Raw genomic sequence first — 16,461 nt, forward strand, 5'->3', positions numbered from 1 at the left:
TTGAGGTTGAGATCTTTGGGAGGAACTCCAGCATTTGTGAGTGGAGTGGTACCCTCATGAAATGTGTGAGGACAACTGATCCCTAGGATAAGAAAGAAAGGAAGAGAAAGCATCTATGTGCAGGTCAGGAAGCTAGAGCTAGGCAGACTTTACTCCTGATGGTATCTTGAACTGAGTGTCTAGATGGTGAGAGATACATGTCTTTCTTGACCCAAAAAATCATAAGGCAATGAATGGGTGTGCTCTGTAAATATTAACTGCGGGGTACATTTTACACATGGAAACAGAAAATTAATGTGCACTTGAAAAATGTTTCATACAATTAATCCCCTGCAGGTGTGTTTATTTTTTCAAGTTTTTGATCTTTGTAAATTCAACTTTCATGTGTAAACATTGATGATCATTAAGAAAACTCTTCACGGAAAGACAGGAAGGAGTCGATGGAGAGGTGGGGATGTCTCTTGGGAGAGGCACCTGACTTGTGGGAAGGCACAGAAGAGTCTTATGGTACAGCACTATCTGCTAATCCAACTTAAGCCAGAAAAACAGTGAAGACCAAATATTCAGAGGGTTCTTTATTCTGGATAAATGTAAATTATTTATCTCTACTTTGAATAGTTTCATAAGGTGTTTTAAATACAGGATTCTATGAACAATTTTTAGTTCTAAAATGATGTTAGAGCAACTCCATTTCCAAGTGAGGCCAGAGATATCCAGCCCCTCCACCCCCAAAGGACGACCAAGAGTAGACTTCAGTCAACTTGGTAATAACAGTCTCTTTGGTTCTTAGTTCTGGATTTGGTACAGACAATTACATTTGAAAAGTCTGTGGGTATTTAAATGTATCAAGTGCATTGCCAAACCTAATCATTACTATGTCTGATTACTTGTCTCCTCCATCTTTCTGTTGATGAAGGGTTTATCTCCCTGTAGCTTTCATACTGTTCCAATTTTTCTGAAGTTTCAAAAGAAAACTTCGATTTTAAAGTTATTTCCTAATGTCTTCCTTTCCCCTTTCCTGCAATGTGGCATCACCTATGTGACATTTGTTATTCATATTTACAACCAACTAAGAATCTCTTTGTTTCAAACCCCTTTTTTATATTACCTTAAGGCATCTTGATATCTGTTAGTTACCAGCATGTGAGTGAGAAATGTCTTTAAATATTATATTTAGATGAGATTAGCTGATGATGGGCTGTGGGGAGGATTCAGTTTGTAAAGTGTTAACTGTATGAGCATGAAGACTTAAGTTCAGATCCCCAGTACCATTAGAAAAGTTGCATGGAGGCTGGGATGATGGAAACAGGTTCTTGGACTCTCTCTCTCTCTCTCTCTCTCTCTCTCTCTCTCTCTCTCTCTCTCTCTCTCTCTGTGTGTGCCCATATATACATGCCTGTGTTGGCTAGTTTTATGTCAGCTTGACTCAAGCTAGAGTCAGTTGGAAGAGGGACTCTGAATTGAGAAATGCCTCCATTAGACTGGCCTGTGTGTAAGTCTGTTGTGGTGCTGTTTTTAAATTAGTTATCGAGGTGGGAAGTTCCAGGCCATTGTAGGTGATGCCATCCCTCTGCTGGTGGTCCTGGGTGTTATAAAAAAGCCATACGAGCAAGCTATGGTGCCCAAGCCAGTGAGCAGCATTCCTCCATGATCTGTGTGTCAGCTCCAGGTTCCTGCCCTGTTTGAGGTCCTGCACTGCCCTCCCTCTCTGATGGACTGTGATGTGGAACTGTAAGCTGAAAAACACCCTTTCCTTACCAAGTGCTTTTGGTCATGGTGTTTGATCACAACAGCAGAAAACCTAATACACATATGTGTGTAACAATGATAATTAAAGAGGGATCATAATTTTAGGAGAAGGGAGCACGGGAGGAGTTGGTGGGTGAGCGATGGGTGGTAATGACATAGAAGTGTTCATATATCAGTGAATGAGGATACCCAGCACTGATCTCCAACTACACATGCATGCACACACACAGATGTGGGCAAATACACACACACACACACTCACATACACACATGCACACACACACTCACACACACGCACACACACACACACACAGGTGCATGCACGCATGGGATATATGGTGATCTGTCTGATCAGCTTTGATACTTAAATGTTACTGTGTTACTAACATGCTAGATACTTGAAGGAGCAGACTGATGTGAAGAAACCAGTTCGTTTTCTCTGTCTACGTTTGCTCTGCCTTAGTCTTGTGAGATATTGATAATTATAGCAGTGCCAGGCAGCCTGTTCTCTGACCCTGAGTTCCAAGTGAATGAAATGAACAAGCCAAGTCCACATGTATGTTCATAGAGGTGCACACACATCTCCATAGTTCTCATACCTATACTTACAAGTGCACACGCTTCTCCAGAGTCAACATACCTGTTCATAAAAGTGCACATACATGTCCAGAAGTTCATACACATGTTCATAGAAGTGCATATACATTTCTAAAAGTCCACATACCTGTTCTAACAGGTGTATATACATCTTCGAAGTCAACATACCTGTTCATAGAAGTGCACATACATCTCCAAAAGTTCATATACCTGTTCATACAAGTACACACACATCTAGAAAGTCAACCACACCTGTTCATAGAAGTGTACATACATCTCCAAAGTTAATATACCTGCTCACTTAAGTACACATACATCTCCAAAGTCAACATACCTGTTGATACAAGTGCACACGTACCTTCAAAATCAACATACCTGCTTCATACAAGTACACATACTTCTCCAAAGTCAACATACCTGCTATTGCAAATACACATACTTCACCAAAGTGCACATACAAAGTGTTCATACAAGGACACATAGATCTCCTCAGAAGAGTATTTGACTGCAGCTAAACTTCCCCCATTTCATTATTATTCTTACGTCACCATTTTCTCTTTTTATTCTATGATCCACTTCTTGACTATGGTTACATAATTAACAGAGAGCATTTAAGGAATCAGTATGAGGTTGTTACTTTAAAATTTAAAGGGAATTCTCAGTATGGCTATAACATCCTTGGGTAACATAATGATTGACAAGTAGACATAAGATGTTATCAAATATTAATTTGTTCTTTCTTCAGGTCTGGAATAATTTTCTTGGAACTGAACCTGGCTCTCTAGTCCTACAGCAGCCTACTTGTTAGACACCACAAGCATCACTTGCAGCCCATCCATCCCATATCACTACTGGAGGTGCTGAGTCAGCATTTCTGACTCGCTCTTACTTAAGATAACATTTCCATGTTCACTGGCATGCTGTGTTTTAACCCATCCTCACATATTTCATAAGGAAGAAAGTACAGACAGTGGAAAGTGTGGCTGGAAGGCTGAGCTCATAGATCATCCTGTGTGCTCTGGGACAGAAAGATCTCTCTGCTCCACTGAGTTCCAGTGACCATGAATTCCAGAGAGAAAAGAATGCAAGATGTCACAAGATGTGCTGTCCCCAGTATGCAAGATGACCCAGGTCCTTCAAATAAGAAGGAAGGCTGGTACCCACCAGTTTCCCAGCTGAGTGTGATAACTCTCACTTGGGGTTAAAAACACTTTCATAGAAAACCCAGTTTCATGTGGTATGCTTGCATGAGGACTTTATTGGAAGTTCCTCTAAGGAACAAAATTAACGCTGTGATGTGACTGGTGTTTCAGGTCAGTGGGGTGGAGGCATCAGCAGTAGGAAGACCTCTGTATGGTCTCAGAACGTCAGGACAGTACGGATACTGAAATATGAAACATAAGATGTTATTTCCACATTCCCACGACTCACAGTCCCTGTGTGAATGAATAAAGCATGTGCCGTGACTCTAGTGAAAATCCACCCAGGTTCCCAACCACTCCATGTCTAACCCTGTGACCAAGGTCAAGTCTGTAATAGGGCAATCCACCTCGTTCTGATCTCTCTTGCCTTGTCTCCAGCTCTAAACTCACACAGAACATCCTAATATGACTGCCATTTAGATTTTGGTTCACAGTTAGCATTCTTAAATAATATAAAGCCTGCATGCCTGGTGTAAGAAATGTAACAGTGGGTAATAACATGCATTTCATTCTTGCTGCTGGCCGTAGAACTTGTTTGAGACTCTTTAGGCCTTATCTCATTTAAACTTCATTCTAAACAGCAGCACTATCAGGTACACTATTATATTTTGTTCATTTTAGATATGTGAAAACTGAGGCTTAGGTTTGTAAAGTGCTCTAACTCACAGGTCTATGTGTAGAGCCTGAACTAGTGATAGAACCCAGGGACCCCACTTTTGTTCTTATGACACTTCCCTTCATTTTCTGTTATCCATTTACCCTGCCATAAAACAATATTTTACCCCACCTGCCCTATAATTATGTTGAAGCTTACCTCTTTCCAGAACGAAGCAGATCAAATCCTTCATTTATTTTCTCAAAAGGTAGAACATGGGTAATTAATGGTTCCAATGGAAACTTCTTAGCCATAAAATCAGCCACAAGCTTAGGGACAGCATCTTTACTCTTGTACCCTGGAAGGAAAGCAGCATCACCATGAGATGCGGTCACTGCAGGGGCTGGGTTAGGTAGAAGACTTCCCAAGGCAACCAAAGTTCCTGGAAGTGTGAGACTCCAGAGATTCAGTCACCTCCTGCCCTGAATTAACTTTCTTATGATGTCACATTTAAGTAATGAGCACAGGCATAAGCTACTGCCTTGGGTTTTCTGCATCCTATGAGGCATTTTGGGGCCTCAGAAAGATACAAGTTGAAGGAGCCAGAAAAGCCCTGGCTGATTTTTGGGGACACAGGGAATCCTGTCTTGGGATTTCCTGCATTAGGTCTTGCTATAGAGAGGACAGTGATTTTTATGTTTTTAAAACATGTTGCCTTCTAAAATCAGAACTGTTGTACTTAAAAGGGAAGAAATTCTGAAAGGAGTTAAGATTTTGACCTTCAAATCTGGCAAGATGGCTCAGTTAATAAGTTCTTTCTTGTTTGTTTTCTGACACAATATTTTTATTGATTATCAGGGAATTTCACACAATGCCCTCCATCTCATTCACACACTTCATCCAGTCACACTCACTCCCCAGTCCAGGTTCAGCCCACAATGCGTGACCAGGTTCAGCCCACAATGCGTGACCTGTCCCATGGGGGAAAAATATACCAAGTCCAATATATATTCATTGGAGCATGGTCAAACTCCCCGTGGCCAGCCCCTTAAAGAAAACTGAGCCCTTCCCCACCCCATCCACCAGAGGCCACCAACTGTGAAGAGCTACAGCTCAGCCTCCCTATCACAAATTTTAAGAGTTTTCTTCAACAGCTTACATTGTCTGGACTGGTGTTTTGGGGGAGGGGAAGGGGGAAGAGGTTGTCACTCCAATAACAATTAACAATTGATTCAGTGCTGGGGGAGCTTGTAATTCCGGGTCTGGAGAGATTCCTGGGACTGCCTGGCCAGGAAGTCTACCTGAATGTGAGCCTCAGGCCACTGTGAACCCCTGTCCAAAGAACAAGGCTGATGGTTCCCGAGTAAGGACATCAAATGTTCTCTGACCTCCACACACATCCACATGTCCACCTTGACACAGAATAAGACATACCAAACTTGATCCTTAGCTATAAATTATAAATACATACCACCAAATATTGCTCCTTTCCAGGTACGACCCCCCAACAGCAACATGGGGTTCACTGAGAGGTTTTGGGCATTAGGAGGTACCCCTATAATGACACTTACACCACATGCTGCATGGCAGCTTACCAGGGCAGACATCTGGAATAAAAATAATATTTAAAGTGAATTCTCTTGTGGTGTCTACTGACAATACAGTTTCATGTCATATGAAGAAAGGTGTGGAAAACATTTTGTGAATGAAAGAGTGAATGAATAAATTCATGTTTATTTCTTCCTTACAAACTAGTAAATAAGCAAGCCTCACTGTGAGCATGGAGAGTCTTGGTTCTGCAAGGAGAATATTGTTTCCTAATCATGTAACTGTCAGGCAATCTACGAATATGTTAATTCTCTTTTCATTTGTCCATTAATTGTACTTTTGAAGCTTGTTCTCTGAGCCAGAAATTTTGATGATGAAAATGTATTCATGACAATATCAAAAGTTCTCTGTCATATATTTTTTAAGCTCCCATTTTAATAAGAATCTACCCTGGATCTTATATCAAGGACAGGCATGCATAACTTGGTTATGCCTCCAAAGTATTCATTGGTTTGACATTATTCTGTTATCTGTAGACATCCAGGAAGTTTTCAACTTTTTTTTGTTTTAGGCATCAATAGTAGAAAATGATTTAGAATCCTCCAAGATACATGATGACTGCTCTTCTGGTTTTGACATTTAGAGAACCAGGTGTCCTCAGCACATGTGGGTATCAGACTTTTGGATCTTCAAATCAACTGGCAACTGAGTATAAGATGAGCAAATAGGGAAAAGAGAGAGTGAATCACAGAAGGGCGATAGCCCTGGGAAAAACCAGAACCCTTAGCCTAGAAGGAGTCTCTGTCCAAAGAGGAGATGCTATCCTCTCTTGGATCTTCTATCATCTATTCCATCTTGTCTCAGTTCAAGACTGAGAAAAAGCTCACTGTCAGGGTACCATCACCATTCTCTATAACCAACTTTGCCAAGGCTTTCTGGTGTTTCCCAGTAATGGTGATTTGTTAGGTCTCTAGAGTCATTTCTCTAGAATTCTACAGGTCTCTAGTTGGGTGAGTTGTAACTAGAGAAGTATTCTTTGGCAATGGATGACACTTGCAACTATTTGAAAGTATTATCATGTGTATTTCAAAAATACAAGCACTGTAAATTTAGCAATAGTATTTCTTATCATTATCCCCAGCCCACCCATACTTAATGCTTACCACATGGCAGTTGACTCTATGGTAAGTACGGTATGTCATGTATATCACAAAAAAGCCTACAAAATGTGTATCTCTTCAATTTAGTGGGTATGGTACTCCAACATGTAAATCTGGGTGCTTGCAGGGGCCCGGCACTGTGCTGTCTCGGTGTTGAGAACATGGTGTTCTATTAAAGCAGTCACTCTTCTACATGTTTTATGCTAATAAAATAATACTTGGCCCCAAATTATTCATTATTCCTTTTGGCCATATAATGCAACTTGAAAATGCTTTTTGGAATATTTAATTTCAAATATTAGATAATATTAAGGATGTGGAAGAAAATCATATTCGTCCATTTAAGACCAGAATCTGTTTAAATTTGCTTGATGAATTGATTTTGACTAAAAAAGCTCCATTGAAAACTTCCCTCTGTTTAAGGAGGAGTGTTGTTTGAGACAAGTTTGTAGAACTGAGACAATGCAAGTTTATCACAACAGTTAATTAAGCAATCAGAGTAGGAAACAGGAGATGGACAGTTACCCCTCATAGCTCTCTGCAGCATATTTTATTTTGCTGTCTACAGCATATTATGTATGGCAGAAGGGCAGATCTCAAGGCATGCCATAGTACCTACCATGGTGTCAAGCTGACCGACTACTTCAAAGGAAAAGTCTACCCCTCCATCGGTCATTTCCTGGAGAACCTCCGCAATGGGTTTGTTGTAGTCTAGAGGGTTGATGCACTCGGTTGCACCCAATTCTTTGGCCTTTGCAAACTTGTCTTTGTTGGTGTCCACACCAATGATCCTGGCTGCTCCAGCTGTTTTACAGCCGATGATGACAGACAGACCAACACCTCCAAGACCAAACACAGCACAGCTGGAGCCTGGGGTCACCTATGATTTCAGAATACATAAAAGATGGATAGAACAGTGATTGTTAGGGAGTTCTCCATGTTACACAGGCACCTTGCTTTGCCTCTATCATGGCTACTCAGACTTCATTCCATCTTCTTCTAAAATCTCTTATGGCTACAGTTGCTCAAAGGGGTGCATCATTGCTTCTAAAATATGCTCAATATAAGCTGCATCTGGAGAGGATTTTTCCCCTCATGATCCAGTAACATCCTCTACCAATTAATTGGATTCTCTGCAGGAGGAATTGCATTCTTCTCCCAGTGGGGAACTCCAGTTGAGACCAACAAATTAGATGACCTTTGAATTTGACACAGAAATGACATTAATCTCTAAGAGCCACACAATAGCATCTTACACATACACAAAAGCAATTTTGTAAATGAAATAAATGATCAAGATTACTCCAGGAGATTACAGTGTAATCCAACTACCCATCGATCATGAACTCCTTGGGTCACTGACTGTCAATTGTCACAAGCAGGGTAATTAGAGTAGGAAGGAGGCTTGGAAGCATTGAGAAGTCATTCCTGGCTTAAAGCAACAGGAAGTTGGTTATGAAACTTCAAGGAAATTCAGCATGGGCCAGTGTAACCTTTGTGATAATTTAAGGGTGAATTTTGAAAGAAGTAATTGAGAAGTCCTGAAACAAATGTGGTCTGTACTTTAATAAAGATAATTAAAGTTCCTGTTCACCAGAACCCATGGTTTGCGCACCGAGTCCTCCTGTAGAAGCTGATTAGCAAGTGCACAAGGACTCACTACATTTAGGACAAAAGGCACAAAACTGCAAAAGGCAGGATCTTCATGACTTTGATTGCCTTGGGGCTATTTGATAAATCCAATCACCTGTTCCCAATAGTCTCACTTCTTTTTCCCTTAGCAGTGTCTATTTTATTATTTATCCATCAAATGTTCTTAAGTGGTATGGGGCATATCACTACTTTCTACCTTGCCTAGAAAAAGGCAAGACATTTGATGGTGATGGAAGTTAATAGCAACAATGTACTCTCCTTCCAGACTCAGCAGACAACTGGAGAGAAGTTCTAGTCTCTCCTTTCCTAATAGCAAGCAATAAAAATTTAGGCAAATAGCTTTATCTCTCAGGATCTTTGTTTCATAAATTCAAAGATACTAGTAAATTTTGCCTAAGATTTATACCTTTTAGTGTGTGTGTGTGTGTGTTTGTGTGCATGTATGCATATGTGCATCTGTGTGTGGTTTTGTCCACAGGAAAGAAAATGTAATATAGGGATGAGGTATCAAATGTAATAAATGCTTCGCTAAACTCTCTTGTGTCTTCTAGGATCCACTCAGTGGGTGGCCATGCTCCAGGTTCATGGAGTAAGGCTGGGAGCGGGCAAAAGTATAGAATGAATGACTACATGAGTTCCCAGTTCTAAAACTTGGTAGTGATATAGAAAATAAATATATGATGTAATGATTGAATGTAAATATTTTCTTTATCTTAATTCAGTATGAGCATAAGTTTCATCTGAAATAAGTAGGTGAATTTTCTTCATGCATTTATATTCCTCTTGGGCTTTTTGTCTATTAATAATTTAATCAACACAATATAACAGTGTAAATGATGTAGAGGAAGCCTACAGTAATAGACTAATGTTGTAAGGACTCTACTAACAAACTTGCTTAGGAAATATGTCACAAGAAGTAGAGTTTAGATAAAGGAACCCTGTCTTTAATACTATCAGGCAGCACACTAAACAGGTGTATCAGAGGCTGTATGGAAAAGTATAGCTGTAACACAAAGTCTAGGTTTTCTGGGAAAATATTTCTTTAAGGAGACAGCCCTGGACCACAGCTGACTGTTAACAAAAAACATTTTTCATCCTGGTGCTCTTTCAAGGAACATCAGGCAGTTCAGAGGGACAGCATTGGTCACAGTGCCATTAAGTCCTGGTTCATCATTAAGCCTCGGTTTCTTTTCAGGAAAATTTCACCAGGCAGTCACATTGGCTTCAGTTAACAGTGTTGGTCTATATTTTATAAATAATGTGACAGCATCTTTGCTGTGCAGTTCTCCCCACGCTGGCTTTCTTTAGAGATAACCATGATGGCATCTCACCTCCCAAATGGCCAGCTTGACAGCTTCTGACTCTTTAAAACTCATTTAGTTGCTTAAAGTGCATCTTGGGACTGGGTCATAACAGAGCATTGCAGACAACAGCATATGTAAAAGATTAGAGCTCAAGATGTATGTAAGTGTAAAATAATTTGTATTAGAGGCCAGTTTCTCTTTGAACTCGGGAGACTGGGTGCATACTATTATAGAGCTTTTTCTTGAGTGTGTGGAGTGAATTCTCGCTGGGGTTGCAGAGGCTTATTTCTCTTCTACAAAAACACCCTCTGATGCCCGTGAGCAACTGCTTCCCTTTTGGTCCCAAGGCTACGCACATATGTTGGTCCATGTGTGCTACGAGCCTTTATCATTTATTACAGAAGTAGCAATTAATATTGTAGGTATCAACTCGAGAATATTTACTACTATGAATTTGAGCATATATAAAATATATGCTGGTGCTTTGTATTCTCAAATGGACCCCAGAGAAAGGAATTCCTTCCCATTGGGGCATCAGCAGTAAGAGCTACAGCCTCTGGATCTCATACTACCTAGGCTTAGGTTTCCCTTTGATATAGCTTTAATGAGCTGTCAGCATGTGTTACAAGTCATGTCTCCCCTGAGACTTAAGTTTGCCAGGACGTTTTGCAAGTCATGCCTAGGGGAGAGACTTGAGGCACCTGCTTTTCTCAAGATCCTACCTGCTTTCCTGGTTCTGAGAAATATGCATGCCCTATAGTCAGAGAGTTGTTAAATGTGCTGTGATTATAAAAACTAGAGGGCTTGTGGAATAGGAAAGACCTCAGGAGAACTTTTAGAAGAAGAAACTTTTGAAGACTTTTTAGAAAGAACTTTAGAGAAATTTTAAAGAGATCATTAAGAGAGCTTTAGAAGTAAGAACTTTTGAGGAGAGCACTTTTAGATATCTTAAATTATTTTTATTTAGAAAGCATCATTTTACATACGAATCACCTCATTCCCTCTCCCTCCCATCCTTCCATGCCCATACCACTCCCCCAGCCGATCCCCCACCTACTCCTCAAGGATAGTGAGGCCTTCCATTGGAGATCATCAAAGTCTGTTACATAATTTGGGGGAGGGCCTAGGCCCTCCTTCATGAATATGGTCTACAATATTAACCCTCCTTAGGGAATGGGCTCCCAAAGTCCATTTGTGCACTAGGGGTAAATGCTTGCTCAACTGTTAGAGGTCCTATAGATTGCCCAGGCCTCCTAACTGGCACCCATATTCAGAGGGCTTGGTTGGGTCCTATTATGGTTCCCCAACTTTGTGACTGGGGTCCCTGTGCTAGGTCAGATCAGCTGTTCTGTAGGTTTCTCCAGCACAGTTAGAGAGAAATCTTAAGAGAGCTTTTGAGACAGAATTTTGGAAAGAACATTTTCTTGAAGAAAAGAGAGCCATGAGAGGAACATGTGCTTTTAGAAAGACCCTACCTGCCTACTGTGTAGCCCCTAGCCTGGACCATGAGAGACCAGGGAGGCTGGAACTTGAATGTTCTGGTTACATGGCCCCTGCCCATCTTACCTTGGCGAATTGGACAGCAGAGCCATAGCCAGTTGTGAACCCACAGCCGATGAGGCAGACTTTCTCGAGTGGTGAAGCTTCATCAATTTTAGCCACTGCCATCTCATCTACCACAGTGTACTGGGAGTAAGTGCTGGTGCTGAGGAAGTTGTGGATTGACTTCCCCTTGCAGGTGAACCTGCAGGTGCCATCCAGCAGAGTCCCCCGAGGCGCTGCCAAACTGTACAGTGAAACACAGGCATACCAAGGATATGAGACAGAATAAAAGCACTGTGTCACCTAATTGTGCAAGAAGACAATAAGAAACCTACTCATTTTTTATACACAAGTTGCTTTCTGGGTGCTTGCAAACCCTGCATTTTCCGCACTGGGGAGAGAAGAGTGGGATGACTTTATCACCTGGAGTGGAAATAACAAAACAACAAAACGACTTAAATGTCTATCCAGGATTAATAAAGCAAGCACATGAGACCCACATGTAGAGATGGGTGTCTTTGCAAGGTCTCCAAGAGATAGGGCCCAACCACACTATGTCATGCATGGGTCATTACCTCCCAGCCTTGCTATTCATCCAGGTTTATATGTGCCTGAAGATTCCCAAAGAGAACAGGGAAATGTAAAAACAGTCATTTCCATCAGCAGCAGTTAGCTTTAGTTGTGTGCCTCAGTTTCTCTTGGGGACTTTACACATATTAGCCTAATCAAATCTTGGATGTTCCCCCTGCTAAGTATAAATATATACCTTAAGGCAATGAGTGTGGGAACACCAGACCTTGAGCAGAGACCCACTTCCCCTTCTGCCTGGGAGTAGGCAGCTGTAAGACAATGTTTAGTAAAAACATGTTTACTAAAAACGATACAATAAGTTCCTGGCCACTTCCCCTTCTGCCTGGGAGTAGGCAGCTGTAAGACAATGTTTAGTAAAAACATGTTTACTAAAAATGATACAATAAGTTCCTGGGAAAGGCCTTCCCACGGAAACCGCCCTGACCTCGACCTTGTCCAAAGACTAACCGCACCTTCAAAAACCCACACAGATCCACCTCTGGGTCAGAGCAGAACCAGCCAGGGGAGAGGAGAGAGCAGAAGCTTCTCTGGTGGGAGCTTTTCTTAGGAGGTTTTCTTGAACCTTTTTGGAGCCTGTTTAAAGTTTTCTTTATATCATTGAACGAGTCTCTGTGTTGTCAATCCCCGACACCCTACGCACGTTCTCGGACACAGGCCGCGCAGCAGACGCGACAAATGAGTGCTAATTTCCTATGCTAGCATAAGATGTTGGAGACTCTGACATTTTGTCTAATAGTTACAATGAAATCAAATCAAACCAAACCAAACCAAACATAGATAGCTTCTAATGAGCATAAGAATTAAACTTGATTATAGGATAAATTTAATGAGAAATTTGATAGTGAATTGTTTTTACTTTTTAAAAATATTTGTTTTGTTTTATGTGCATGTGGGAGCATACATGTGTGTATGCCACTTGTGTGTGGGTGCCCTTGGAGACCAGCGGGGGGCGTTGGGTCCCCTAGAGCTGGAATTGCAGATGGTTGTGAACTGTCCAACTGGGTGCTCTAGAAGAACAGGATGTGACTTTAATCACAGAGTCCTTTCTCCATTGCGTAGGTGTTGGCTTTTCAAAGCGATTGTGCTTCTCTTAGTAGTAAATGAATACTTAAAACAATAATCTTAGCTATTTTTGGAGGGAGCATAATAAAATGTGGCAAGTTACTTAGGAAATCTCAGTTTCTAACAATGAATTATATATTTTCTCTAAGAAATAAGTGACTTTTGCTTTTTGTTAATTATTTATGATAAGTAATTACATCTCCCACTGCCTCAGCTTCCTCTCTTAGGAAGGACACTTTTGGCATCCAAACCAGAACACAAGTCCCGAGGGTAAAGGATTCTGTACCTGGTTTTACAGAAGTCACCCCTTCTCCAACGCTCTCCACAATACCAGCTCCCTCGTGGCCTAAAACTATAGGAAGAGGTGTGACAAAGTTTCCAGTAGCGGCATGGTCGTCTGTGCGGCAGATCCCCGTGGCCACCATCTGTAAATTAGAGAATGAGTTCACTTAGCGAAGTCCCCAACTGTGGTGTTTAACACACTGTTCTGAACTTGTGCTTCCAAGGAGTTTCCTAACATTTCTTATTGCTTCCAAATTCAAAGATTCGATTTCAGCCCATGATTTCCCCGTGCTTTCATCTATCGTTTCCCAATTACACAGCTTAAGTGTCAATGATCATCTTGTGATTAAGTTACTCTAAAATATGTATTTTATACAATATACAAAAGTGCATGGTGTGTTATGGAAATAGAAATAGGAAATGAGCACCAAGAAATTACCTAATATTAATTGCTTTTTTGAATCAAGATATCTATGAATTTACAAAAAAAATAAACACATTAAAATTTTTTCAGGGATTATGTTAAACATACTTTTTAGTCACTTCAAACTATGAGCAGTTGTTATCAATAGCTTCCCTCAGCAACAGACTGTTTTCTGAGTTTTTCAAACCTAACGTTATAGACGTCAAAGGTTGTGTTACCTTAATGCGAACTTCGTGGGCCTTGGGGGGTGCAACTTCTATCTCCTCGATGGAGAAGGGCTTGTTAGTCTCCCATAGTACAGCTGCTTTGCACTTGATTACCTGGGAGACAAAGGGTTACTTCATCTCCAAGGAGATCACTGCTCCATGAGAGCTGTCCTGGGGTCTGCCTCCCATTGCTACACAGAAACTGAAGCTTCTCATTCACAAAGAGCTAAAGACCTGAAAAAACAGCTGACACCTTAGCCCAAGGTCAGGAAAATTCAAATAAATATAGTACACCTAGATCTGTCCTGGGGTCTGCCTCCCATTGTTACATAAAAACAGACACTTCTCATTTACTAAGAGCTAAAAGACCCTTAAAAACTGGTGACACCTCAGCCCAAGGTCAGGAAAATTCACCTTAATGTAGTACACCTAGATGAATTGGTGTATGCTCTTTCAGGCCATGCTTATGCTACTTTTTTCCTTGATAGTCACTGGCACTGTTCTGAAAGAGGTTGTCTGAAGAAAATTATTCGGTATATGTTTAATTCTAAATTATAATTATTAATACATTTTTGAAATGCTGGGGACAGAACCCCAATAAGCAGCCCAGGCTGGCCTTGAACCAGGAACCTTTCTGTCTTGGCCTTCCTAGTGCTGGGGTTTCAGAGATGTTGTACCACACCTGGTTTTGTTATTATTTTGCTGTTCTAGGCAATATAAACACAAACCAGTGATCATCACAGTGCTGTTATTTACCCTGTACCCAAGAGCCTGGGATTCCCTGGACCCTCAATTCTTGTTTAGTTGACATAATCGGGTTTCCATTTAACTTTTTCAGTCATTCTTTTTTCCTAGCTGCATTTCTTTGAGATGTAATATGCCATCCTGCATATAACTGTAAAGTGAATCAGAATAAAAATACTGACAACTGGTCCCTTCTGTGATTTTCAGCCCATCCTTTCAAGAGATAATGGTGTCACACTGGGTTTGCAGAAGCCTCTGCACATCCCTACACCAAGTTCTTACTGTGAGCTTTCGGACATTGGACCCACTCCTAAGATAGCATCTGTGCCAACAGAAGCATAGACTTTATAATTAAGAAATTAGATAACACAAATTAGTTAGTTATAATGAATGGCTGCTTTTGTGTCCTGGTTCCATACACTGATTGAACAAGGAACTGTGACTTTGTGGGAACTTAGTGCCATATGTGTGTATTCTAACTGTTGACAAGTGATTTAGTTTTTCTTAGGAGTAGAGACTGTTCTGTAGAATTTCTAGAAACTTTATGAGCTGTCCATATCTCAATTGCATGATAATGTAATCATTCTGTGGATGATGCTAATATTTGAAATCAATCCATCTCTTGTCAGGAATTTATCTAAAGGTTACAGGAACAATTCTACTAAGTTCCTGGAGTCAAATCATATTATGAAACTCTGGTCAGACTTAACCTTTGTTTTCATACAAAAATATAGGATTACAAATAACAGCACTCTAATGGCATCTTAATATGAACACAGACTTTTCATAAAGATCATTTTACACTTCCTATTTACCTAGTAGTCACAGCTGGCTTAGAATAAGTTTCCCTTACTAAAAGTTAATGAGGAAGTGATGACGTTCCCAGATATAGATTCTATGCACTCTTTTTTATTTCAAATATTTTATTTAGAATTCCCTTCTTGCATCAAATAATCTTTAAATTTATTAAATAATATTTTTTGTCTTAAATATGAAATGTTATCTTGTTATTTTGATACTATTAATTACAATTTAAAGCCTTAACTAAATGAAAAATTACATTCTCAATATGATACTCTGAAATTACTTTTTTAAATTTATATTTTTTCTTACTTTTCCAGCTGTGCTCATGTTGTCTGTCCTTGCTGCTGGCTGGAGATGGATGGGTCTGTCTATGCCGGTGATGCACAGGGATTTTGTTAGCTGTGATGTCAGCTGAGTGCACATGTGATCTGACTCTTTATGACATGCCCATCAGTTTATTCTCCCTGCTAGTTAAGTGGAATGAACAGGCCCTGGCCTGTCAAGGAAATCTTGCTCTGGGGGATGTTGTGTTGGGCACATTTTGTTTTCATTAGGTTCAATACTTCCTTTCTATGCAATGTCCCCTCTTTCCCTTTTTATCTGGTAAGAGATGTTTTCCTTTGCCTAAAAGACATGGAAACTAAAAGTCCGCATGGTACCTGGTAAGGAGGAGAGGCCAGGAATCAGGGCTGATAGAGCAGACAGACAGAGCTCCAGGGAGGAAGGTTTGGTCTTCCTTCCTCTTCAAAGAAAGCACCCTCAGGCACCCTGAAGACCCTGGTATTTCCTTAGCACACACCCCTGGTTAGCATTGACCAAGAACCTATGGCAGGCTGCAGCTGGCCCTGGAGATGGCAGTCATGACTCCAGTCCTGCCAAGAGACAGCGGATACAACATGCCCTATTCCCCAGCCAAAAGAGATAGAGGCTACAACCTGCCCTCTTCATTCTAGCTGAGAGAACTTGGACATATCTAATGCTCTTTGCCACAGTTTCCT

At 40.7% G+C, this 16,461-nt stretch overlaps 1 protein-coding gene across 1 annotated transcript; it reads right to left on the minus strand.

Annotated features, from left to right (window-relative positions):
• Positions 1-3,586: 3,586 nt before the first annotated feature.
• Positions 3,587-15,853, minus strand: LOC101822784 (alcohol dehydrogenase 1). Its single transcript, XM_040751726.1, has 9 exons — positions 15,773-15,853; positions 13,928-14,029; positions 13,290-13,428; positions 11,686-11,773; positions 11,375-11,594; positions 7,471-7,731; positions 5,615-5,750; positions 4,363-4,501; positions 3,587-3,730 (listed from the first exon to the last, which is right to left on the minus strand). Exons 1-9 carry the CDS (start codon positions 15,788-15,790, stop codon positions 3,706-3,708), a joined length of 1,128 nt encoding a protein of 375 aa, XP_040607660.1. The 5' UTR covers positions 15,791-15,853; the 3' UTR covers positions 3,587-3,705.
• Between the last annotated feature and the right edge of the window lie 608 nt (positions 15,854-16,461).

Source organism: Mesocricetus auratus, unplaced genomic scaffold, assembly GCF_017639785.1.
Source record: "Mesocricetus auratus isolate SY011 unplaced genomic scaffold, BCM_Maur_2.0 Super-Scaffold_100009, whole genome shotgun sequence".
Taxonomy (NCBI): Eukaryota; Metazoa; Chordata; class Mammalia; order Rodentia; family Cricetidae; genus Mesocricetus; species Mesocricetus auratus.